The sequence below is a fragment of the Zonotrichia leucophrys genome, chromosome 15 (assembly GCF_028769735.1).
Source record: "Zonotrichia leucophrys gambelii isolate GWCS_2022_RI chromosome 15, RI_Zleu_2.0, whole genome shotgun sequence".
Lineage (NCBI taxonomy): Eukaryota > Metazoa > Chordata > Aves > Passeriformes > Passerellidae > Zonotrichia > Zonotrichia leucophrys.
In genome coordinates this window covers 6,685,602-6,711,332 of record NC_088185.1, presented here as the reverse complement: position 1 = coordinate 6,711,332, position 25,731 = coordinate 6,685,602, and the positions used below count along the sequence as shown (strand labels likewise).

Genomic DNA, 25,731 nt, shown 5'->3' with positions numbered 1-25,731 from the left:
TAACAATTAAATCTATCTGGGGCTTTGCTTAAGAACTTCAAACAGGGATTAGCACCCAACATGTTATATATATATTTTTTAAGTGAAGACCAACCTGTGTCCCCAGCTGTGGATGACACACACCCAGTCCTGACTGATCTACTTGCCTCTGAATTTACATGAATCCACTTCTTTCACTGTAACAACCCCTTTAAACTACAGCTCTGAATATAAAGGGGCAAAAGAACACCTGCACTTTAAAGCTTTATTTCATGTTCTGCAGGGATTTCTTTCACTTCAGTTTTTTACAGTAACATTAGAAATGTCTAAATCAATCACTTTCTGAAGTGACATGGTTAAGATCTTTAAAAACAGGCATTCTGATGGGGAACTTCAAGGTCTCCACTACCACTTAGAAGCCTACAAATGAAAGTCACATTTGAAAGCAAATTTTGGGTACCTAAGTAATGTGCTTTTCAGCAAAGAGCAGGTACTGTGTACTGCTACAATCCATATAATAATTAACACAAAATCAGAAAGTATATATGTTTGTGATACTGAAGTCTAAGGCTCTGGAGCAAAAGAGTCTATAATGGGTTCTCCTTGGATTGAGCAAATAAGAAAAAAAAAAATAGGCTGAAAGCACTTAGGTCCAAAACCTAACCTCTTTAGAGAATTTGAGCATGATTTCACGTGTGTGTGTGTTTACACTTTTAAATCTGGCATGGCTTAAAGAAACTGAATCCTTCTGTTAGCATCAAGATAATCCACTTTTCTGGAGGGAGAGATAAAAGCAAGTTGGCAGTTGTAAGTGCTCTGATATCCAATTTCTTTAAGAGTCTGGAAGTCAGACTGATAGATTTGCAGCTGGCTCCAGCCCACAGCCCTCTACCACAACTTTGGCCTCCATCAGGAAAAGAAAAGGCCTGGAGATGTTTGGAGAAGCTGAGTGGCACTTGGAGGAGTGGCTGCTTCGCAGTAAGGATGGAACTGCAAAGGAATAGCCCAGCTCTGTGAGGGGCTCTGAGCAATGCCTGGATCAGCCGTGGGACCTGCCAGCACTGTCCTGTGTGCACACAGGAGCTGGGCAAGGCACAAAAAGTCACTCCTGCTCAAGGTGCCCTCACCTTCAGCAGACCACTGTTTCCTCTGGGTATCCCACATCAGGGCAGCCTTTGAGCAGACTGCAGAAGCCCAGCAAGGGTTGCTCCTAAGTTACTTGTATTAGCTTTAGGTTTCAAAAGAAATAAATGCCACCAGAAGAGCATTCTTGTCTCACTCTTCAGGGCTGCTCAGCAATATTGTTTGCTTTTAAGGAAGTTTTATGTGAATGACAACAGAAGCTCCTGGCTCTGCAGCACTCTGTATTGATTTTATGATGTGCCATTTTGCAGGCATTTCATATAGTGCAGACAAGAGGCATTACACTGTCTGCAGGGTTAGACACCCAGACCTTTCCCTCCACTAAGTTCGGCTTCTCCTACTTAAATTGCAGGAGAAATCCTTTTAGTAGGAGCAAGACTGTTACTGTTTCCTGGCAAGCTGCTGAATGTGAATAGGTCACTTGATCTTGCATCTCCTGAAGTTAATGGTGAAAACATACTTGCTTTCAGTGACTGCAATATCATGCTTTTAGTGAGAGCTCTGCTATTTCCTTTTGCTACGCTTTCAAAGCCTCCATCACAGTAGTCCTTCGCCTTAAACAGGGGAAGCAATGAATAGGACTCCCACAGTGCTGCCAACATCTTCCCAGCCATGTGGTTGAAATTCTAGATGGTGCCAGGGCTCCTGACAGCTGCCAGCTTTGGCCTATGTGGTCCTGTCTCTGGCAGGGAACCCACAGCACTATCATGGTTCTCAGAGCTCACTTTGGCCCCATTATTACTTTTGTTTTTTTCACTTAGAGAAGCAGTAATAAATAATGAGACATTATTTAGCTCCTGGAAGCAAAAAAGGGGGATGGAAGACCATCAGATTTTTCCACAGCAAATCTGTCATTTCCTTATTCCTTTAACTGACTTCATAGGAAACAGAGAGTGTGTTTTTTGCAAAATGCTTGTCCTGTTTAATCCCTGCTGAGTTAGTTGTGGATTCAAATGCCAGATCAAAAGGAGGCCCCAGCAAGTGAAAGTTACTGGGAAGTCTCCAGCTGCCAGGGTCTCTTCCAGGGACAGCTGTAGGCTAATGGATAAGCTATAAACAGGGCATTTAGGGCAGAAGTGACAATAGAATGGGGGCCAGGGTGAACAAAGGAAACTTTTTAAAAGGATGCAAAGACAGTGAGAGTAGAGCAGCAGAGCTTGTCAGCTGAACTGTCTCTGACTCAGACTGAAAGGCCACAGAGCCATGGGCACAGAGCAGCAGAGGATCCTGCTCTGCCAGCAGGATGTGCTGCTGGTCGAAGGATCAGGCAGGGGCTTCAGTGACACTCAAGTGCTCAGTTAGAACAATTGCAGAAACAGTATTTCAGTATTTTCTCACCAATTCTAACAGCAGCAGCTTTCTTTGGAGAGGGGAGAGAGAAGGGGAGAATGGCAAACTGTGCATCACTTCTCTGCTAATCTAAAAAATGTCTGATGACTGTGGAATGCCACACTGGACAACTCATGCCTTGAACCTGAACAGGACTTTTTCTTGGTTGAACCATTTGTTTTGAAGACTTCCTATAGGAAGTGATGAGTCTACAACCTCTCATCTGCTAAAGCACGTCAAGGTCTCCCACCTGTTCCAGGAGCACTGTCACAGCTCCAGCACACACTGAGGGCTCTGTGCCAAGGGATTCCACTGCCCACCAGCCAGCCCATGTCTCCACACCCTGCAGTGCATGCACGGCCTTGGAGAAGGAGGCACCTACCCGCAGGGTGCCCTGGTATCACGAGGCTGTTGGTGGGTAACGCTGGTGGAGGTGGCAGCGTGGGAGGGGTGGCGAACATGGCCGGATGGTGCTGGTGCTGCGCCTGCGATCTGAGAGAGAAGTGCGAGGTAGCAAGATTAGAGATGGACAGGGGCAGAGCTGGGCCGGAGGAATGGTGTGCTGGGATCTGGGGAGACAGGGACAGGTGCTTCGGGAGGCTGATGCTCGTTGCACTGCTAGCACTGCTGCTCCGGCTGCAGAGAGAGAGACAGGAGGGAGGGGAGACAGACAGACAGACAAAGAGTGCGTTACAATACAGGAGTGGAACGGTGCAAGAAATACACTACCAGAAACAACACAACTATGGAACACTGATCTCCCCAAGCTCGTGCTTTTGCTGGTCTTAATGGCAGTGGAGATAGTTAGTGAATCTTAATGAACGTCTCCAGCAGGGCAGAACGGGCCCTGGGCTCTCTGGAGGGACATCTCCTCAGTGCTGCAATCCTCAGAGCTATCTGCAAGTACTGATGAGGGCCACAGCGGCAGCTGGACTGTGCACCTTTATGGAGCCTCTGATGACCTTGCAGTGTCCATGTGGATCCCTGTGACCAGAGGACACAGTGACACCAATTCCTTTTTCTGCTGCTCTGGGTGTGCAGAGCTGCACAGCACGAGTGACTGGTACTCCTCTGGATCTGCTGCACATGTGCTGTGCACTTGTAGTCACACAAGCATGCAAATGCACACCATGTTAATAATTTTTCTCATAGTAATTTGTAATTTACATCTTCTTCTATTATTATTACTCCATTGCAAGTGATATAAGTTTTGTGGGCTGAAACACACTATCACTGCAGTTATTAGTTGTGTAACTCCCACAATACTGAATATCTGTTGCAAGCTAAATCTCAGAGAGATCTTGAATAGCTTGAAATGTTATTCACCATTTATACTATGGTGGCATTTACAAGGTAAAACAATAGAGCTTAAGTATGCAGGATACTGTGAAATACACATTAATGGCAGCTCTCTGTATTCATATTCTGACCTTTGTGCAGTCAAATATTATGCTTTAAATCAGTTTTCTCATCTTGTTTAAACTAGTCTAGCTCTTGCTTGGGAGGCAAGGCATGTTTTCTGTACCAGCAAAAACACTATACAGGTTCCAGCTGACTGACTAAACTCTTTTCTCTAGAAACATTTTATCCATACCATTTTCACCCACCCTCTTTACTGGATGAAGGCAATTTAAACAGCAGAGCTAAGCCTCCTGCAAGATCTGAACATGTCAGAGTGAAGCAGATTTTTCAGCCCACACGGGAGCCCTGGTCTCCAGGGACACAGCATTTTCCAGTACAAATCACAGGATATTCTGAGCTGGAAGGGACCCACAAGGATCACAGTCCAAGACAGATATCCCTCTTTTGATGTTGGTGAGCCAAAAAACCTGAGAGCCATGAGCAATGGAAGTATTTCTGAATATGGAACAAAGGTGTTGCTCAAACTCAAACCACCTTACATGTCTAAGTCAAGAACTAGCTAAGACAACACTGTGCAAAATTTTACTTGAAACTGGAGTGAAAGGAACACGTGCCTTTCTCCAGAAGGTGTGCATTAATCCCCTCAAATTCAAATTGCAAATGCACTGCGATATTCAAATGCACTGATCCACAACAGCTGGAAAAGCCAGCCCTTGAAGTCCAACACCCAAATCTCAAACCATCTCACCCCAGGTGAGCGCTCACCTTGCCTCCCAGCAATTCCCACCCAGTGGAAACAACCTTTAGCCCCGCAGCAGCCTGAAGATGACGTGAGCACCCCTTCCCCTCTAACCTGATGTTGTTGAGTCCGTTGTGGGCCACCTGGTGATGCACTTGGTAGTTGAGGGGCGGGGGGATGTGGCTGGGGGGCTGGCTGCGCAGCTCGGGGATCAGCTGCGGCTGCGACTGCGGCCGGGGCTGCGGCTGCGACTGCGGCCGGGGCTGCGGCTGCGGCGTGAGCCGGGGCGGTGCTGGTGCTGGAATCACTGGCTCCTTCTTCAGCAGCGGGCTCGCTCTGGCACTTGACGTGGGCGCTGAGGAGGTCGAGGTGACGACGGCAGCGACGGGCTGGGGGCTGGGGATGGGCAGGGTGAAGGGCACGTCGGTGCTCAGCTCCCGGCTCCGCTCTAGCCCAGACACCTTTGGGACATTGGCTGCTTTCGCTTCTGGCTTGTCATTCAAGGTGGGACCTTGTGGAGCAACAAGAAAGAGAACAAAGCGCGTGCTGAAAGGTTTGTGTTTCTCTCTGTGCTTGGTAGAACATGTGCCTGGGAAAAAACAAGTCATGTTTCAGCTCGTGGGAGCGCCGTGGGAGCGCTGCTGCTGCAAGATGGATGTGTGTTTGAGTCTGTCCTTCCGCTGTCCTTGACTGGCCAGTCCACAGAACTTCCAGCATGTGTGCAAGGGACTGAGCTGTCACAAAATGAATGCATGCTACAGAGAACACACAGCTTTGGGACTTCTTCAGGGGCCCGAGGTTACGTACAATAGGAGCGTGAACATGTCTCAAGTTACTGCTGCAGTATTTCCTGCTCAATGTAAGTTTCATGTTCATGAGACACAGGCCTCATCATTAAGACATTTCATTTTCTCAACGCTCTTTCAAGGTAACCCACATTGGATTTAGGCTCAACTCCAGCTCTAATGCACTAGGAGCCAAGCATCAATTCTTAATCATAACCCTACCTGTCTTCTAGGATGGAGACTACCTGGGATCTCTGTAGCCAAGGATGGGACAGCTCTGCAGTGAAGCTGTGACACTACTGTCCCCTGGCCACACACTTGTGTGGAAGAACAGAACATACTGGACAAATGCTGGACAAAAGCTGGACAAATCCAGACAGAGGTTCAGTGGGCACCCAAATGTAGTTCTGCTCACCCTAAACAGTGCAAACATCTGTATTGTTAGCATGCTGAAACTATTAGGAATGCTGCAACCTTGCAAAATGCACCAACAGAGAGAATTCCATATGGAATTACTCCTTCTGTGGTGCCAAATCCTCCTATTTTTCATAATTAAGCTAAACAAAGAATCCCACAGAGTTAAAAGGCCGCAGAGGAAAAAGGGAGGAAAGAAGAGATATTTCAGATCAAGCAGTATCCAAAAGGTTGAAGACAACTGAAAAGACCAACATGAAAGCAATTCAACTCCCACTGTAACTCCCTTTTCACCCTCATCTGTGTATCCTTAAGTGCACACATACCCACAATTACAAGAAAAGCTCTCCATGGGCTACGAGGTTGTTGGTGTGTTTCACACACATCCCACTGTGCACACACAGCACCTCTGACTTTCAGGAGACACTTTTGTTACCCACCAAAACGTGCTGGGGGCTGCTGGCATTTCGCTGCCTTGCAGACACTCAGGAGACGCTACCTACACTCATTAACATGCTCCCACCACCCTCACAAACAAATTCCACCTTTGAAATCCTCCCGCCTCATCAAAGAACCGAGCCAGTTCCTGATGTGGGAGGGTGTGGAAATAACACACAGCACACGCCATGAGCTAATTCTGGCCATGCAGCAGCTCTGGCCAGCGTCTGTGAGCCAGCCCCTGCGAGGACAGAGCCCCAGTGCCACCGTGGGGGCATCAGGTGGGAGGAGGACGGCACTGAATCAGAGCCTGCAGCACACCAGCTCGTGTTCTGTGCCCACAGTGCCCACGTGGCGATGGCATCTCCTCCCTGAGATAAAAGGCAGCTTCCCACACTGCACCATTTCCCCCAGCCATCAGTCACTCAGCTCATCACTGTGTGTGTATGAATTCAGAATGCAAGAAGGGGACGAATGGAAACATATGAACTATATTTATCAGCTGAAAATGTCTTGAGGTCTTGGGGCCTCAAACCCACAAGCAACAGGAGCAGAAGCCTTTCCAAACACCAGTGTTTTGGCTGGCAGCAAGTACTATCAACACTGTACTTTCCAGCACCTTATATATCTTTACAGGTTTGACACAATGTCTGGAGATCCTAAATTAATCTCTACAATAAATACAAGCCTCTCATTTCAGTGAATTTCTTTACCAAATATGAATTCATGCATCACAGGTAACCTGGTTGTGTGCCATAGCTAGACTTGGTTCCAATACTATTCAGAATTTATTTTTGAAGTAAAATTCTCAATGCTTTTGCACATCATTATTTTTTATAATATGTTTGTAAATTTCCTCAGTTTTTACTGCTCACAGTTGAAAAATTGTCATTGCCTAGTCAAGCCAGGGCTCCCCACACTGCATTTTGGAGCAAGTGTGTTCACAGCTGTAGATTCCACTATTTTTCAGGAGCTACCCATTAAAAGCAATTGGGTTTCATTCCTGAGCATAGGTTTCCTCAGAGCCCATTAGCTCTTTGCATCCAACAGGCCTCCTCCTACAGAGTTAAACTTCATATTGTGTAATTATAGGCAATGTAGACTAATGGTGTATATTCAAAACACACTGGCACCACGAAAGTTAGTTGAGTAAAAAGTCAATTAGATCCAAAACAAATCAATAAAGTCCCACATTAAAAGCAGCTGTTTGACCAGTTTTATGTGCAACTATTGATTCCCTGTGGTTTCAGCATTAGCTCTCATTTGCAATTTTCTCAAAGCAAAAGCTCAGTCTCCCTTGCTGACTGAATTGACCAGCCAAGCCTGGTTGTGCTAGTTGGTACCAGGGGTACACAACAATTCCTGCTGCCAACTTCCATCTCTCAGAATGCAGTAGCACAATGTTTTTGCATTTCATTCTCGACAGCAATGAAAATATCCACATGCCAGTTTCCCCCTCGCCAGAAAAGCTACAGGCATGAGTGGGAGTATCTTCTCTCCTTTTGCAGCCATGTTGCACAAAAGCAGAAGCACTGAGAAGGGAAATATGTGCTGTGAATTCATGGGCAAGAGGGGAAAAACATCTGAGAGAGCGGCCCCCAAGCCTCCTCAGCCACACACAGGAAGGGGAGAATCCTGGTGTTTGGTGACTTTGTCATTTTTCCTCCTGATGGCTGCAATGCACACATGGAAGTCTCTGAGCTATCTTTCCTGAAATCCCTCAGAAAGTTAACCTTAATGATTCTAATGAGGGATGGTGCCCATTCTGATCAGGATCTTGGACTTTGTAGTTTCTCTGCAGGACACTTGAATATCCCCCCTAAGAGAACTACACTCCTGCATGCCCAAGCTCTGACCAGGCTGGCTTCTGCTCACATATGGAAACATCCCAAGGAAAGCGACCAAATACTCCCTTTTGTGCAAGCTGGATCAGGTTGCATTGAGATCCTTTCAGAAATTTCTGTTCTTGGGCTGCTGATCCAGCCCTCCTGAGCAGATGGACCCAGGGAGCCGAGCACAAGTGCCCCAACAAAAACACAGACCCACCCGACCACACCACAACGTTCTAGAGGCAAAAATGTGTTTATTTTTACCAAGTCCTAGAGTAATTTTCATGCTTAATGATAACAGGCTGAGCCAATTTGCCTAAGACTTGACAGTCAGCTCCAATAATTCAACCTTAATTAAACCTGAACGCATGTCAGTTCAGCTTGTCCCTTCACAGGAAATCTGACATTTGTAATGATTCATGCTCCAGCCATGCTATGGGAAGGCTGGATCACATCTGCCACTCTCCTCCATGCACAGCACTACCCCTTTTGAGAATGCCAACTTTTGTTTATTTTCTAACCAAACACCTTGGACTTCTTCCATTGAGAGGTTTTCTTAAATGAACAGACAGTGAAACATGTCTTGATCTCACAGGGATGAATGATGACTGAGTGTGAGAGACAGGGAAGAAAAGGCTGAAACTGCTCTAACAAGAAAAAAAGCCCAACAACCTGGGATTGGTAATTCTTGCCTCCCTGATCGACTAATTTGTTCATTTGGAGTGTTGCAGAAGGTTAACCTCCCTACGTCTTGGGCTACATCCAATTCCAACTTCAACCGGGAAAGAAGAAAACTTCACAATTTTTAAAAGCTCAGAGAGCTTCAGCTCCTGCTGTGTAAATCTGCAGGAACTGAAGGTGAAGTTTAAGGGAAACCCCAAAGTCACCAACAGCTTAAATTACTGTAAAAAGTGTGCTTCAGGAGGAGTTACCCAAAGCTGAGGGACCATCAGCCAAGAGCGCATCTGAAAGTTCCCTGAATCCTGGATCTGGCTGGAATAACCACGCACTGCCCATCCCCAAGGCTGCAGAGGGTGACAGTGTGTAACTACACGGCACTGCAGCCCAGGCACAATACAGAAAGTCCCAGACACAAATTAAACCTTTCTGTTACAGGAATTTGCTTTCAAGCTGATTAAGAGTAGCTCAAGTGCAAGGGATTAAACATGTAAAGGCTGCTTTGAGAACTCCAATAAGCAGTTACTGTGTTATACAAACAGTACTTAGGGCAACAGCAGTTCCAGCCCTGCCTCTTGCTCTTTGCAAGCTGCTGGTTGCTGCTGAAAGGGGACTGTCAACACACGTACAATGTGATTGGAAATAATCTAATCTTGCTTGCACGCCTTTCCTTTGTCTCTTGGAAAAAAGAAAAGTGGAGTCATTCAGACGTCTTTCTGCAGCCTCCCTTGTTGCATTCAAACAGCAAGGGTGATGGGGTGATGTGAGAAAGAAATTCCTCTCCTACATCCATCAATGACATCTTTACCAATGGCAATTTCCCAAGAAACACAACAGCCACCATCTGTAGCCCATCTATCCGCCCTGTACATATCCTTGAAAACAGACACAGGCCAGACTGGCTACGGTGAACCCTGCTCCATATTCCAGCAAGAAACACTGGAAAAGCAGCACCACAGGAATTACACATGGCAAGGAGCTGAGAATTTCAGAGTGAGCTCATGAGTCCCAGGGAAGAGTTTTGAAACATCAGCAAGGGGAAAGAGTAAAGAAAAGCAGGACTTTCCAGCAGGAGGTCAAAACAAAGAAATAACTAAATAAATGTCAGTAAACATTTTTTAGGGTTTTTTTTTGTTTTTTTTTTTGTTTTAATTATTTTAAATTGAACTTTTAGGCTGCTGCATAACGTATTGTTGTATATGTTACCATGTATTGTATGTATATGGAACATATAATAAGCAGAAGAGAGAATAAAGCATTTTGCTTTGACAACGATAACGCTGATGCTGGTAGAGTGCTTACAAGTGAAAATCAATATTTAAGTGCTAATTCTTTATCCCTAGATGGCTTTTGCTTTTATATAAATGGCTTTTTCATTGCATTTTAGGAGAGTAGCACTACTTAAGACTTTAAGCGATTCGGCTGTTTGCAAAGGTAAGGCAAGCAGAGCTACAGCACAGAAGCTCCCCAACAAAGGGAGCACAGAGTTCCTCCACCTATTCTAATGCAAATCAGCTCAAGATAAGACATAAAGACATGGGACTTGCACATAAAACTACTGTCTGGAAGGGTCCGTGGTGTGCAACACGATGATTTTTAACATTACTGAGAAGCAAAGGCCAAGTTTCCATCACAACAGCAGTACTACACATTAGGCTGTGTCAAAACAATGTTCTCCTGTGCCATGGGCTCCTCTGAACATCCTGGGCTCCTGGTGGATTTTCCACAAAAAATGACAGTTTTCTCACAGAGCAAAGCAAACTGAGTGTGAGCACAAGCCCTTGTGCCCGGCTCTGAACCCGTGTGCTGCAGAGCTGCCCTTTGTTCCCAGCGTGGCTCCCACAGCATTCCCAAGGCCAAGTGGGGAGCTCTTCCCAGCCGGCCTGGGCCCGTCCCCCATCACTCAGCTCGTTTGTACAGAGCTGTCTGTCAGGGCACATCGCCCGCTGCAATCTGAAACACCCTCCCAACAGCTGCCACTATCAATTACTCTCCCAGGCAGCCCTGACTATCAGGAAGAGAACTGGAGCGAGCACTTGCCAGTTTTAATAAACTGTGTTGCCCAAGTCATTTAACCTGCTAGATTGCTGTATGCTGGGGCTGTAACAAGCCTTCAGCTTTTCAACCTAGAAGAAAGCAGCAGTGGCAAAAAGCTGTCAGCTTGGTCCTCAGAATTAACTTCCAAGGGTATCTTCCCCCTCCCTGCCTCCCTCCTGAAGCACCCAAGTTTAAAAAGTGAAATATCTTCGAGTCATTTTCATAATGTCACGAAACGGAAAGCAGCTCTCATTTTTATCACACAGCCAGAAACTCCCAAGAACGAAGGGCTGATGTGCTCCACGATTTCCACATTAGGGGCACACCTGGGCAGAGAGTTCCTCTCTCCTGCACCCACATGGACACATCCCATGGGCACTCCCCAGAGCCAGCTTTGGGTCACCAACACCCTGGAAATGCTGATGAAACCCAACGGCTACAGGGTACCCCAAACACCTTTGCAATTCCCCACTCTCAGTATAATTAAAGTTTCTCCCCCAACCAAAACCTCAAGCATGGCAAATTTATATTTACTTTGATTCTTCCAGAACCGGTAGGAAAGATTCCTTAAAGAAATACCTGTTTAAAATTAAAACACTTCCATCCAGATGAGTGTTTTCAGTCTGTGGCTCACATATATACCAAGATGTTTGTGAGCGTTAATAAGAAAAGGACTGCCACCAGTACAATTAATCTGAACAGGAATCTGCTGTCCACCAGAAAGCTTACTGGACTCTACAAATCAAAAAGAAAATTCAAACACACCACACTGCATGTTTTCCTTGGCCAGCTCTGTAGATAAGAGCCTTTGTTGAGAAAGCTTGAAGCACAGAAAGCTTTCACCCCCTCCTGCAGAAACTGAGGAGCAGCAGCAATAAGATCTATGGACTTGATGCCTATTTGCTGCTCTATGGTTCTTTAATGGGATGTTTTATTCCTAGAGATTTGGGAGCTTTCCATGCTCTATCGAGGCATGTTAGCTGTAAGCATGCATGATGACACACCAAAGCTGCAGGAGCTGAATGAAAATGGGTGCCAAACACAAGGATTGGGGCCACAGCATAAAGAAGAAGGATCACCATTCAAATCCCCCCAAAGTAAGTCACACTGCATTTTCCTAGCAATGCTGCTTCTGGCAATATCTCAATGCAAAGCTGGAACTGGATTTGCAGCTAAATCACCTACTGTGGATGCTGGCGTTGTAATGAGATTGAAAGTTTCATACAGGCTTTTTAATCCAGGGCTATAATGCTGGATCAAATGGGTTAAATCTCTTCAGCAATGCTCCTAAGCAGATGCTGAATGCCTACAAAGCAGTGACGTAGGAGCCACTCTACTCCCCTGGCCAGAAAACATTGTTAAAGCTTCTTGTAGATGTATACTAAAGGTGTGTTTGTCTTGTTCTGTTTTTAATGTGTGATGGCCTTTGTACACCTAATCTGAGTGACAGACAAGCAACAAGGCAAATAAGTTATTTAGAAGACACTCCCCCAACATGAAAGCAAGCAAGCACACATCCTCAGCTCCAGCTGTAAGCTTTTTAACACACAGAACTGTTACAAACCAAGGAATCTTTTGATTTTAATTAGGCAAACAAGGGAAAATAATAAACCATCAACTACTACATTACCAGAGAAAATGTACTACTTTTGCTGTTTGAAATCCATATCGATTCCCATCTAGCCTGCGAGTGAGTTATTAATCACTCCAATTAAATCATGAACACAGGTCTTTACACTGAAATTGAACCCCCACCAATAGATCGATAGCTCAAACCTCCAAGAGCAATTACTGCTCAGCATAATAGAGCAGCTTGTAACACAGAGCTCCATGCAGACCACAATTCTCTCTGTCATATCCTTCACAGGCAGTGCAAACAAACTGGGAAAAGAAAGATTTTATAACTATTATTTTCAAAATAAACAGACATCTGCTTAGAGTTACCTAATCTCTCACATCACAGAGGCAGATCTGCCAAGGTCACATTGGAGACATGATTACATTTTTTCACAATTTGTTATTCTAGCAAAGCCCTGATAAGATTGAACTATTGAAGTTCACACTCTGGTTTAATTTCAGGAGGTTAAATGCCAAATCCTTTTCTTATTGCTACAAGGAAGGGATCTGCCAGGCTGCATAATACCCTGTGTGGGCTAAGACAACAATTTTGTTTCATCTGCACAGTCTTATGAAGGTTTTGATTCTTTTTTTTAAATGACATCAGAGAGCTCCAAGCTCCCAAAGAATGATTTAAAGTAAAATCAGAAAGTGAGGCTGTTCCGGAGGAGCGTCAGTGACCTTTCGGATCTTCCAGCCTGGAGAAGTTAAGTCAACGTCTGGCTGAGAAAGCACACTTGCTAACCAAAACCAGAAAAAAGGCAAGAAAGAACATTCTGAAAAACCAGATCATCTCTGCTGGGAACAGATGATTGTCCTAACCAGCCAAGCATATGCAGGGTCACAAAAGCCCCATCTCTGCCTTGGAAGACAACTGATGCCTGTCCTGAAGCAAGGAAAGAACTGTCCGTGCTCAAGCCCTTGGCTCTCCGTCCTCTCCAGGTGAGATATGTTTTCCTGATCATCTTCTGACAGGCTGGCCCCTTCCCACAGCCCTGGAGCCCAATCCATCACCCTTCATTAGGGGAGCTATTGGCAGCCAATTAAGTGGTGATGGAGCCACACCACAGAGCTAATCAAGGTGAGTTCATAAGTCATCCTTCAGCCCCTGCTTCCCCTTGCTGGCATGGAAAAATGCACCAGATCAGGCACCACAAGAAAACAGCAGGCAGAGGGGGCAGTGTTAAGGCTGGGGTCTCACCATGGCTTCCCATCACCAGGCAGCTTTTACCAAAGGAAGACAGGGAGATTATCTATTCCTCACTGCAGCAGAGCCCAAAAAACAGTTTTCTTCCTCCCTAAAGGGCAGCAAACATATCTGTTTAGAAACAGACCCAGTGAGAGAGACCTGAGTGAGGTCCATGCCTGATGTTATGGCTGGAGCTGTGAGAATGCAAAGTTGTGCTGCCAAGTGACAGACTCTCTGCAGGAACCGAGAGGAGAGACCGACCGTGCACAAATTAGCAAAATCCCATCTTGTTTGTTTGTTATGTCCAGCCCTCACAGCTCAGTAGCTGCTGTCACATTAGTGCTAATATGCTCATAATTTGTGAAAACAACACTTGAGGTCGAGAGTTTGTCAAGTGGGGCCACAGCTTTCCAACCAGCAGCTCCCCATACATACCCTGCATTCTCCCACTGTCTTCCCTCTTCATCCCCAGGCACAAGGAGGCCCCTTTCAGGCAGAATCCCTCCATGGATTCTGAATCCATGCTGCTACTAAATCCCTCCATGGATTCAGCAGCAGCACATTGCCACCCTAAACCAACACGTTCAGCCCAATTGCCTCCATTCTAATAGCAGCTGTGAAGAAACACCTCTTTCCAATAACTTGGTTGAGAATGTAGGGTCAAGATGAAGAGAAACTGGAAGAATTTTCCTGCAAGTCTAAAAGCAATTATCTTTGCCTGGTTAAAATCCAGCTACTGAGCTGCTGGGATGGCATCTCAAGAAAAAATTGAGGTATTGAACCTAACAGACTAAATAAATCCAACAACGTTTCCAGTTGCATCATGGATAATTAAAATATTTAAGGGACAAGCTGCAAGTTGTTAATCAGGGAACATTTATTTGAATGGTGTGTGCCCTTTGGATCTGGTCCCTATGGCAACCAAAAATTCACTCCAAAAGGATATGCTGGAAGAAGCATGTCAGGAGCTGCCTCAACATTTTAATTCACAGAGTGAGCAATGAATAAATACAGCTACTGACAGCACAGGCAAAAAAATGTTTGTAAACAGCATCAGGAAGTCACAGATGGCCTTTTGCTTTTTAAGATTGAAAAAGTTCACTCTACCTCTAAACATGCCTACGATCAAGAAAACTGGACTGTGTTGCACATGAATCACAGTTATGAACCACTGATAACAAAAGTTCTAGAACAGAGGAGCTTTCCTTCACTTCAGTTCTCAACCCTTGATTTTTTGTGATCATGTTTCCACTCCTCACATTGGAAGGTGTTGCATCTTCTGAAAAATCTTTTCTGTCCCACCTGGTTCAACAGGAACAGCACTTAAAAGAACACAACAGCATGTGAGGGATGGCTTTGCAGAATGCTCCAGAAGGAAAATGTGAGGGATGGTTGGTTTTCCTTCCTAAACAGGAAAGAGTGGTTTGGTATGCAATAAGGGAAAGAAAAGAACACTTCACTGCACGGCAGAAGGCAAACTCCTTCAGCATGATCTCAGTGTGTGAAGTGCAGCTGCAAAGCTCCTTCCAGCTTTCTCCTTTGATGAAGTGTGAATTCTTCAATGGGCAGTAGAAATTCTGGAAATATTTTAGTGCTGGATATGCTGGAGGATAATGTATGATCTGGCATCTAGTGAGACCTAACAGAGGAACACTGTGCCGTGCATTGGAATGGAATCACACCCTCTTAATGAAAAGGTAGTCTTGAATCTCCTCTTGTGTGAGGCTTTATGGCTGTGGAAAAAAGTCTTATGAGGCTGGAGGGTGCAAGGCAGCATGGACTGCTGCAATGCCAGCCTGGATGTGCAAAAAGCCTGGAACAGTCACCCAGCATTGCAAAGCCAAATGTGTGTTCTACTCTCCTCCTCCCACTGACTCCTTGGGGTCCCTTTCCATCCACTGCAGTGGCCCTGCAAAGATCATCAAGCACAACAATTTCCACAGGGCTGCTGGATGGAATCTGCTGCAGGCTGTCAAGGCCATGGAAAACCCTTGTGATCCTGACATGCATGAGAATACTCACTGTAGGGAGGGAAGTCATTCACTGCCCTGCTGAGGCATTTGGCTTTCTTGGTGCCTGGGGTCTGCAGGAGCCCCAAAACCACACAGCTCAGAGCTCTCCCACTGCCCAGGCAGAGCCACAGCTCTCACAATCCCAGGCAGAGCCACAGCTCTCACAATGCCCACGTTACCCTCTGAGCTGGAACTGGGCAGGCACTGCCAAATCCAACCTCTGTGCCGGGTCACAAACAGGGACAGGCTGAGACTTCTGCAAAGCTAATCACAGGAATAGTCTGCTCTGAAACTGCTGCACATTTTCATTTCAATATTGGGTGAAAGAAAAGAGACAAGTAAGTATGTGGGCTTAGCCTGCAGATACTTCTCCGAGAGAGTAATTGCTGCATAATTCATAATCTTGTTTTTACATGTTTGCCATGTGTACCAACAATCCCACTGAAATCACTCTAAATTTTTCCTTCAAGTCCTCTCCATGTCACAGTTTTTCCAAACTGCACACACACACAAATATGCCTAGAGTCCAGCACTAAGCACTTACTTGGGCTTGGCAAATTCCTATATTCCCAGATTCTTGCACATTAGGAGAGGAAAGTGGGGTCTAAGGGAATTCTTGAGAGTTCCCACTCCCCTTTAGCACAGCAGACATCACCATTCACTCATTAAATCTGTATTTTCTTTCAAGCAGTTCTCTATGAAGTCAGAATTGAGAGCTGCATCTCTACCCAGACCACCTGGCTCCCCATCAACTCCAGATCCCAGAGCCTGCAGGAGTGCTGCCCTCTGCACCAGGCAGGGCTCAGAAATACAAGTATCTGCAACTGATAGGAAATCTTAGCCCAGTAAGAAGCAATTCAAAGAGAAAAAAAACCAAAGAGGCACTCAGGGAAGTGCAGTGATGCAGTTCCTCATCTCAGCCCTAGAGCAATGGTTTTGGGTATTTTTGCTCATATTAAACTAACTGGAGATGACATCACAGATCCTTGCAGGGAGGGGGAATGCATTTCTTTTAATGGACCTCAAAATGGTTAATCAATTCAACGACAACAAATGAAATGCCTCATCTCTCAAGGGGCAGAATCCAAGGGCTGGTGCCACTGGTTTTGGTTTTGAGGACACAATATGGTTTTGTTTTTGAGGACAACACTCCAAAGTGCCAGCAGTTGGTTTCAGGGAAAACCACCTCCTCCCACATTAACATATTCATTTGCAAAATCTATCACATATGTTGCGTGCAAACTGGCTGAGAGTTGATTCAGCTCTGACAGCATGAGAGCCTCTAGCCCAAATATCTGAAAGTAATGAAATCCACACCATCCCCCTGATTCCTCACCCTAGCAGAGAAGTGACCTATATTTGCTTTGCACTGTCAGTGCTCCCAGGAGACAGAAAATAGTAGCACTGGTCCATGCTGGGGTTGCGGACCTCAGAGTGGGGAAATTGTCACAAGAAAAACACAAACAACAGGGCTTTTGTTACAGGTTATGCTCATGGCTAATGGCAATGACTGGGCTATCACATCCTACCTTATGGTCACTCCACAAACAGCAATGAGGCCAGGAGGGACAGAGCACCCATTATTTAATATAGAGAGATGGGAAGCAGGGGAAATTATGGAACGATCTCTTACTGACAGCAAGTACTCTTGTGTTTTTGAGAGGGCTCTCCTCAGCCCTTTGTCTTGCAGGCAGGCTGGCTCTGTGCTGGGCTGTTCCCAACAAGCTCTCAGCCTGCCAGAGGCTCAGAGAACCTGCTCTGAATGAGTATGTTTCTTCCCATGAATTTGTTAAAACCAAAGCCAGATCCCCCTTCTGCTGGGTGCTGCATGTTTCTGAAAAATCCTGTCCTCTTTAAAGCTGAACACAGCCACGAGTGGCAGGAAAGCAGCAAAGATATTCCCCATGATGAAAGGAGGAAAAAGACACCGAGGGAGCAGTCAGCCTCTCCAATGCCACACCACATCTCTGGGGACTGAAGCTTTTCTGCATCCACAAGATAAATCCACCTTCTGCCCCTGTTCCCACAGCAGCAGAGAACAACTCCCCAGTTACCAGTGCTGGATGCCAGTAAAGGTCTCCCTTTTCTTCCTTGTGTAAGGCATTTCCCTCCCCTTCATTTAATAAATTACCAGAACAGACATTTAAATGTTCAAGAATAATCTTAACAGAGTATTCATGCCTTGGGCATTTTCATGCTCTACAAGGAGTGAAACAAAAGGGCCTCATTTAATACCTCCCTACAGCATTCCCTATTCCTGCTCTTCCCTTGTGACTCTCCAAAGGCAAACCCTCAGTGGTTCAAGGCTCCCCACACACCCCATCCCTCCCTTCTCCCTTTTTAAGATGAGCTTCTAAAGCAAATCTTGCTGGCTGACAGGAACAGGTGGTAGGAATCCTTCAGAAGGAGAGAAAAACCATTTGTAACCAATAAAAGGGGAGGAAAATTCTGATTCCTGTGGTTTCACTGAGCAGCCCTAGGAGCTGCTGGGATGGCAGGCACCCCTGTGTGCCCTGTGCCCCCTGGCACCCAGCCCTGCAGCTGCAGGACAGCAGGATGGACATCCCAGGATGCCAGGGAGGCTCTGCCTGCTTTGTGGGGGATTTCAGGAACACTGCACAGCTCCAGAGCCTGATGGGACAGGCTAAGGGCTGAGCCTGAATTCTGCCCTGGATTTGAGATCTAGCTTTACAAAACCAGCAAAAGCCTCTATCCTTTTCAAACACACAGAAACCATCCAATGTTTGAACAAAGTTTTGTGCTAGATCAAAAAGCCAGGCCTGCAAAACCCTCCTTGGGGCTTTGCTTTTATTCTTCAGCAAAACCCCTCTACAGCAACTTTCTGATCTTCAGCCTTGGAGAGAAACATCACAAAACACTGAGGTGAACAATACACCTTAATCTCTTGCCTTACACCTGACAGGTACAGCAGTCTGACTTGGAGAGGACCCCCAGGACATGGCTGCAAAGGCTGGGCTCGCTGTGTGGCACTTGGAGACAGCAGCTCTGCTGGAAAGAACTGCAGCCCAGGACAGCAGCTCGCTGCCCAGCTCCCCTCCCCAGCCCTGCCATCCTTTCTGCTTCCCTTATTGTCAAAACTGATGAAGGGAGAGGCGACAAGCTGGAAAGGCACGGCCAAGGCTCAGAGCGAGCATTCAAAGCGCCCCTGCTGGGCTCCAAAGTGCTGCTGTGGCTGCTCCCTGTGTGCAGGGAATCAGGATATGCTCTCCAGTCCAGCTACAGGCAAAGGAGGCAGAGCAATACATGTGCTTTCTGCAGAGACCTCAGGTATTGCTTCTCTCCTGTATTTGCTGGCAAGCACAAGGTGCAATAACATCCATGATCAGAAGCAAATGCTGGAATTCAGGTTTATCTGGATGTGATCTAAGAGATACTTCACTATGGATGTGGCCAATGCAATTGTTTGTTCAAGAGTTAAAAAGAAGGGCTATTTCTTCCTATGGAGGAGGATCAGGAAATTAAACCTGGACTTAGCTCTTCCTCCTTTCTCATATGGGTTTCTCTCCACAAGGAGGGGGTGGCAGTGGGTTTGAATGTTCTCCAAATGTGATTTCCCTTTCCTCCACAAGAAACGTATAGAGAAAAAGGTCTGAAGTATAGAGAAAAAGGTCTGAAGTCCTCGCAGTCTTCTCCAGACTGCAAGGCCACATTTAGAAGCCCTGGACTTCTCGCCATATCTTTGGTTCTCCATATCAATTTTGCCTGTCCACAGCCTGGAGTTATGCCCACCCCACCCCATGCACTGCACATACATTTGGTGAAACTCCACCACTGACCAGCTTTTCAGCAGCCAGCCCCACACCAGTGCCAGAAAGTCCATTTAGTTTTTAAGACTACAAAACCCAACATACTCCTTTACACAGCCTGGAACAGCCCTGCAGTATTTACATCCCTCCCAAAGAACCACAGAAACATTTATCACTGTATGGTCACGCTCTACTTGTCACACACCAGCCCTGGCATCCTGGAGAGGACTGTACTACAAACAACGCCCACCTAAATACCTTTGGGTATTCAGCATGCTGTGGCTGCACTGAATTGGTTTCTGACCAGAAAAGAGAACACTTTCTTCAATCACCCTGTAGAAATGTTTTCCTTATGGGCAAACTTCACAAATATCCACTGCCCGATACTGAGGTTGGTTTTTCTAAGAGCTAAGGGTCGTAAAGTAGCCACGTGTTTAAACAAGAGGTCATTATCCACCAGCACCAGGGTTCAGTGCAAGCTTCTGAGCAAGAAGCAATTTGAAAATAGAGCTGTTAAAGCAGTAACAGTAATTTAGTGTAATTTAAGTTTCTGTTTTACTGATTTTTCTGGCTAAGACTCATAGTGCTATCAAATTAGCATCTGGTTATCTTGTTGAGGGGAGTGAAGTCAATAGTCTAACAGGCCCATTTTGCTTCTCTTTACTGCTGCAATTGTGTGACTTCACTGATACTAAGGCCTGAAGGCAAAGGACAAGGACAGTGCCCTATGGCAGATGCCAAGCTCCTATTTTGTGTGCAATATAGCACAGTCCAACAGATGAGATTTCAGACACAACAATCAGAATAAACTATTTCAACTCAAGGTGCCATAATACCAAAGGCTTAACACGAAACTTATTAGCAACCACCCAATTAGGAAGTGAGATTTTTCAATGGCATGAAGTCACCAAGAGATTGAGAGTCTGACCAAACCTTTACAAGCTTTGTAGCAGCTCACCTGCACCAAAATCTGGCATTTCAGGACCAACAGTAGCATACAGCAATGTCTGTTATTCAAGGAAAAGTGCTGTCCTAACTCTTTGCAGAGAAATCTGCTTTACCCAGTACCAAACTCCTCAGTCTCTCCAGCTTCATCTACCCAATGTGGTAAGAAGAGAAGCTCCTCCACACCCTTCCTTCCCCTCCACCTCTGGACAGCACATCATTTTCAGTGTTGGTTTGTTCTGCCCTTGGTATTCCACATTGCCACACTAGTCAAACCCACAGATGGAAGGAAAGATGCCTTTCCAAGCCCACCTCTAGAAAGATGCAGCTGTGGTAGGAAAAGCCCTGCAAGCTCTCCTTGTTCCCTTTGAAACCCGAGGAGAAGAGATGAGCAGCACATTTGAAATTAATTACAGCAAAACCTACTGCATTGTTCTCTCCTCCCCTTCCTTTTCCCCTGACCCCCCCTCCTTGCAGAGCTTTCACTGGAACCTCTGTGGCGTGTATATTTTCCTAAAGCTGCCAGGGCCAGAATGGTACAGCTGAGACATTCACAGGAGTCACAGCGAGTGCAGGCCCAGGTTAGTGCACAGGGGTACAATAGTTCCTTAAGAGCGAGCGTCTCCCCCGCCGCCGCCCCCCTCCTCCCAAACCTTCCGTCTCTAATGAACCTTTGGTGTCTGTCCACAAAAAACAAACATCAATCAGGCAACAGGCTGTTCCTTTTCCCCTGTTGCTAGTCTGAAATAACAGGCATCCCCCGCTGGGCTGGGAACGCCACTTCCCTCTCCAGCACACATTCGGGATAATAAGGGGGAGGCGAAGGAGGGAGGAAAAGCCGCTCGGAGGTGCCAGAATACACAGCGAGACGTGCCTCCCAGAGCCAGAGAAAACTTGGGAACACAACAGCTTTTGATTCCTCCTGCCCCACTGGGCACGTTAATTATTTAATAGTTGGCTTGTGAATTGGTGGTGGTGGTAGGAACAGGGGGGAAGGGAAATCAGGCTTTTCCCTCTCCCGCCCCCAGTCCTGTCCTTGTGCTGGCAGAATTGTGCACACACACACACACACACACAGACATGTGTGAGAGGCTCTGGGCACACCAGCAGCCTCCTCCGCACCCTGTCCTCTCTCCACACCCACACAAGACCCTCCTTGTTGGCCTGTGACCACAGTGGCCATAGACAGCAGGGGACAGCATCTGGATCGAATGATGCTCAGGGCAAAGAAAACCCATCTGCTCTCCCTTTGGAGGCAGATATTTTTCACTTATTATGCTTGGGGGAAGGGCACTCAGAAGTTTATATTGGATTTCGACAGAGCTGGAAATGGAGCTGCAAATCAAACAGAGATCAGCTTATGATTTGCAACCAGGGCTTTCTAGGTGTCTGAAGCAACACTTTGGAAGGAGCATAGGGAAAAGGAGAATGTAACTACATCTCATTTGGATGGAGAGGACTCACAGATGTTAGGAATATTTTTGATCAACAGCTTTCCTGGCACCGATTGTGGTGGAATCCACAACCTTGACGGCTAGCTGAGTAAGAAAGTGCTGGCAAGCTCCTGACTGCATGCAGGCAATTTGCAATGCTGCCAGTCAATATTTCAGTGAAAACAAAATTGCAGGGATCATATTAAAAGAGAAGAAAACAGAAAATAAAACAAAACAAAATCCAGCCTTTCCTTTTAAAAGAAAACTCTGACACAAACTGATGGGAAAGTCCCTTCCAAATCAAAATGCAGCCTTTGTTTGTTTAAAATTAACACGCTGTGATGGGAGCCCTGCCGTGAGCACGCAAAGGCAAGGCTGCCAGCAGCAACAGAAGCAGACACAGCAAGAAGTGGCTTTACACGGGGACACCTGGGTGGCATGTTTAGTACAGGCCTGCAGGAAATGATGCAGAAAGAGGTTTATAGTTGTGTCCATTTGGTGGAGGAAATGTATGCAGCAGGCAGGGGTCTGAGCCAAAAACCTAGACCCAGTTCTCTTCAATCTTTGGGAGGAGAGAATTGATGAGAGAAAAGGAGAGAGCTTCTCTGGCAGGGTTTTCAAGCTTTGGCTCTTCATGTAGCCATGCTGGCCCGCTAGTGTGAAGCAGTGGCATTACTGTGAGAGAGGCAAGCAGCATAGCCTGGGCAGCATCTCTCACTGGACCAGCATTGAGATGACTGACACGGACTCTGGGGCCATCTGAACTCCTGGTACAGCTCACAGAGCCATCTGGAGAGCCTTCAGAGGCCTCTGAATTACTCCCACCTGCGTGGCTGGCAAAGGGTGCTCTGCTGCTCACAGCCACTGAGTCAGGCTCTTCTCTGCCCTGGCCTCAGGACTAAGCTCGGCTGAGCATGCTGCCAGGCAGGGGGGAGTCCCCAGATGTCTGCTGAAGGCAGCTTTGCAGCACATACTGCTAGAATGACATAAAGAGCCCAGAGACTGGCCTGGAACACAAAAATATTTCAGGCCAAAAGGTACATTATGCTCACAGAACATTTTTGTTGATACAATGAAAGGCATAAAATAATCTGCTCTACTCTGGTTACTAAATTGATCAGTACAGAATGCAATGAACATATTCCAGTTGTTGTTTGCATGTTTCTAGCTCAGTTTCAAAGACTGGTTCAATAACAAAAATAATAACACGTTCATTATTGTATAAACATTGAATGCTCGCCCTGTAAATTTCTTCCTCCAGCCATTAAGCCTGTATTAGATCAGGTTGTCTCTGCAGAGCTTGCACTGTGAGCATGTCTCCTGTGCCCAGAGAAGGCCAGCCATGTACAAAGCAAGTGGCTGGGGACAGCTCAGCTCTTTGGAAGCCAAATCACACAATACGGAGAACCATTAACATGCTGGCTGCTCCATCCAGCAAGGCTGGCCCTTTTCTGCCACTCTGCCTTGCACTGAGCTTCCCAGGGAGCAGCTCTGGCTTTGCAAGCCAACACAGCCTGGGGTGGGTTTGCACACTCTGATGTAAGCTTTGGTGATGCTGCCTGGTCCTGCACTTCCCAAATGTCCCAAGGATGAGGACTCATGGGACTGAAGGGACAAACTCATCTTCCACAGGTTTCACAGTATGGGACACTGAGCATTCAGGTAGATCTCTCCCAAAACTGGATCACCAATAAATATGGAAATGCAGAACAAACCTAGCAGACACCAGCAGCAGATGCAGGTTCATAGATGTCTGCTTATTACCAAGGCTCACTCCAGCTGAGACTTAAATAGGCTCCTTTATGCACAACGGGGAGGGAGCGGAATTGAAGGAAACTGGCAATTACACAATTTTATTTCCCTGCTAGCCCCGTTTGCTGTGCATCAGGTGGCTCTGCACTCACACACCAAAGGGGCTTGTGAGCACTAAGTGAAGCACAAAGCCAGCTTGATGCTCTGCTTTCACTGGGAGGAAGTTTCTGTGTGCTTTTCTGGATGTGGTGTGAAAGCACAGTGAACACATTATTTTGCATTTTTTTAAAGCACCATGAGTGCCTGAGACACAGGGACTTCCAGGCTTCTCTGTGTCTCTTTCTGAGAAGGCTGCAACCTCTCTTGAACATGAGGGTGCTCAGAAACAGATGCCAGGGTTTAAGTTTAACACCACACGAGGATTTATCTGTATAGATGCATCTACAATCTTCTTCCTTGCCTTTTAATACAAACAAACATCCACTTTCTAAATTCTTCACCCTAACTCCAGTGGGGTTGACTGGCAAAGCACCTAACATAGTGCTTGATGATGTACTTGGGTGCAATCACACTCTCCCAGCTCTGCCACTCACCTTGCTGACATTTTTTAAGAATATATCTCCAACAGGGCAAAATGTTAACGTCCACTTCATTGGAGAGAGATCTGGAACTCTGACTATTCCCTTATGGATAAGCCTTTAAGAATTTATTAGTGATGAAACCAGTGTGTTTCTTCAGAAACTTAATAGGGTTCCATAAAATTACTTCAATAACTTTAAAAATTTAATGGTGAACAAGAACCTTTCCAAAGGCTTTTTGAACTGTCCGACAGAATCCCAGAGTGGGGATATAATTCCGCAATAAATTTTGCAGGATGGTTAAAAGATTTTAATTTCCTATTACCTCCTGCAAGTCTTTGCCATCCATTTAAAGCAGCTACATGAACTAAAAGCACTGTAGTCACTTCTCTCTCCCAGCGATTTACAAGAAAATATTTACTGTTTGGGGAAAAAACCCAACAAACTAGAACAAGTATCCTTTTCAGAAACACAGACACGTAAACAGAAACACTCTGCCAAGTCCTGCTCTTATACACTGGTGTAAACCCAAATAAACAGAGGGAAGTCAATGGAGTCAGTATGGCTTTACCTGGCTGAACCGGGGCCGAGTGCCCGGAGCAGCAGAGATGGAAGGAAAGCCTCATGCTGCGAGTCCCCAGGCAGCTCAGCAGCAACATTAACAGGCTCCACGGGGAATGTGCTCAGCCCTTGTTAGCAGGAAGGATGGCCAGAGAGGCAGGGAGGTGAGGGAGGCAGCGAGCACATGCGTGCACAGCTCACATGGTTATTAAGGAAGAAAACGGCAGGAACCCCATGGCTGAGAGCAAACCCTGAACCTGGCCTCCCTCCTACATCCCACAGGACAGGAACAGAGAGCTCCATCACTCACAGCACTGATTTCAAATGAAGCTAATACAGAAAAATCAAGCCCAAAGCAGGAACAGCATGAACTGCTAGAGGCTGATCACGACAGAAGGAAGGAAGGACTCAGCCTCCAGAGGGGCAGTGAGAGGAGCAGGAGGAGCAGGGACAAGCTGACAGCATCCTCTGTTCTGAGGTCTCTTGCTGGGACTTACAGACTGCACACAAAAGAGTAGCCAGATCCATTTGCAATTAAACAGCATGGCCTGGTCTCATTGATCACTGCCATTGATTGCCCAGAAGGAAACACCAGCTGACCTGGGGTCAGACCCAGCTCCCCCTCACCAGCACTGCCCTGTCAGATCCCTGGTGGACGGCCAGGCTGCCCTGCTCTGTGCTGGTGAGCAGCAGGGCGAGGAGGGGCTGCTGTGGCTGTCACAGAGCCCAAGGCACCCTGACACACTGCTCCTCTAACACAGGAGCACAGCAGCTCAAAAGGGGCACCAGAGCTGGGAAAACCAGCACAAGCCTGGGCTGGGCAGAGTCCCAGGCTGGGCAGCTGGAGAGAGCAAGGACTCTCCCCTGCAAGGAGCAAGGTTTGATTTAAATCCTGGGATGTGCTCAGACCCACAGCAGACACCTCCCCTCGCCCTGTGCAACAGGGAATCAGGCTTACACCCAGCGTTTAATTTTCTCAGAAACTGAAGCTTTACAAAATCTTCCATGAATAAAACATGTCTCTGAGGTATTTTAAAAGCAGAATTGAGAAGACCCAATGGTTTTGTGGGGGTTGCAACTGCAGCTCTTAACATCACCCCCCCTACAGCATCCTTCTGTGCTGAAACGCAACCAGGGACCACAG

General features: G+C 46.4%; 1 protein-coding gene across 16 annotated transcripts in view; it reads right to left on the bottom strand.

The window, feature by feature from the left end:
• The window catches only part of FBRSL1 (fibrosin like 1), a 495,150-nt gene that overhangs the window by 22,296 nt on the left and 447,123 nt on the right, over window positions 1-25,731 (bottom strand). For all 16 annotated transcript variants that reach the window (XM_064726492.1, XM_064726486.1, XM_064726485.1 and 13 more), the window contains 2 exons: window positions 4,667-5,063; window positions 2,834-3,087 (listed from right to left, as the gene is read on the bottom strand). In XM_064726492.1, the coding sequence (XP_064582562.1) occupies window positions 2,834-3,087; window positions 4,667-5,063 (651 nt within the window). The remainder of the gene's footprint in view (window positions 1-2,833; window positions 3,088-4,666; window positions 5,064-25,731) is intronic.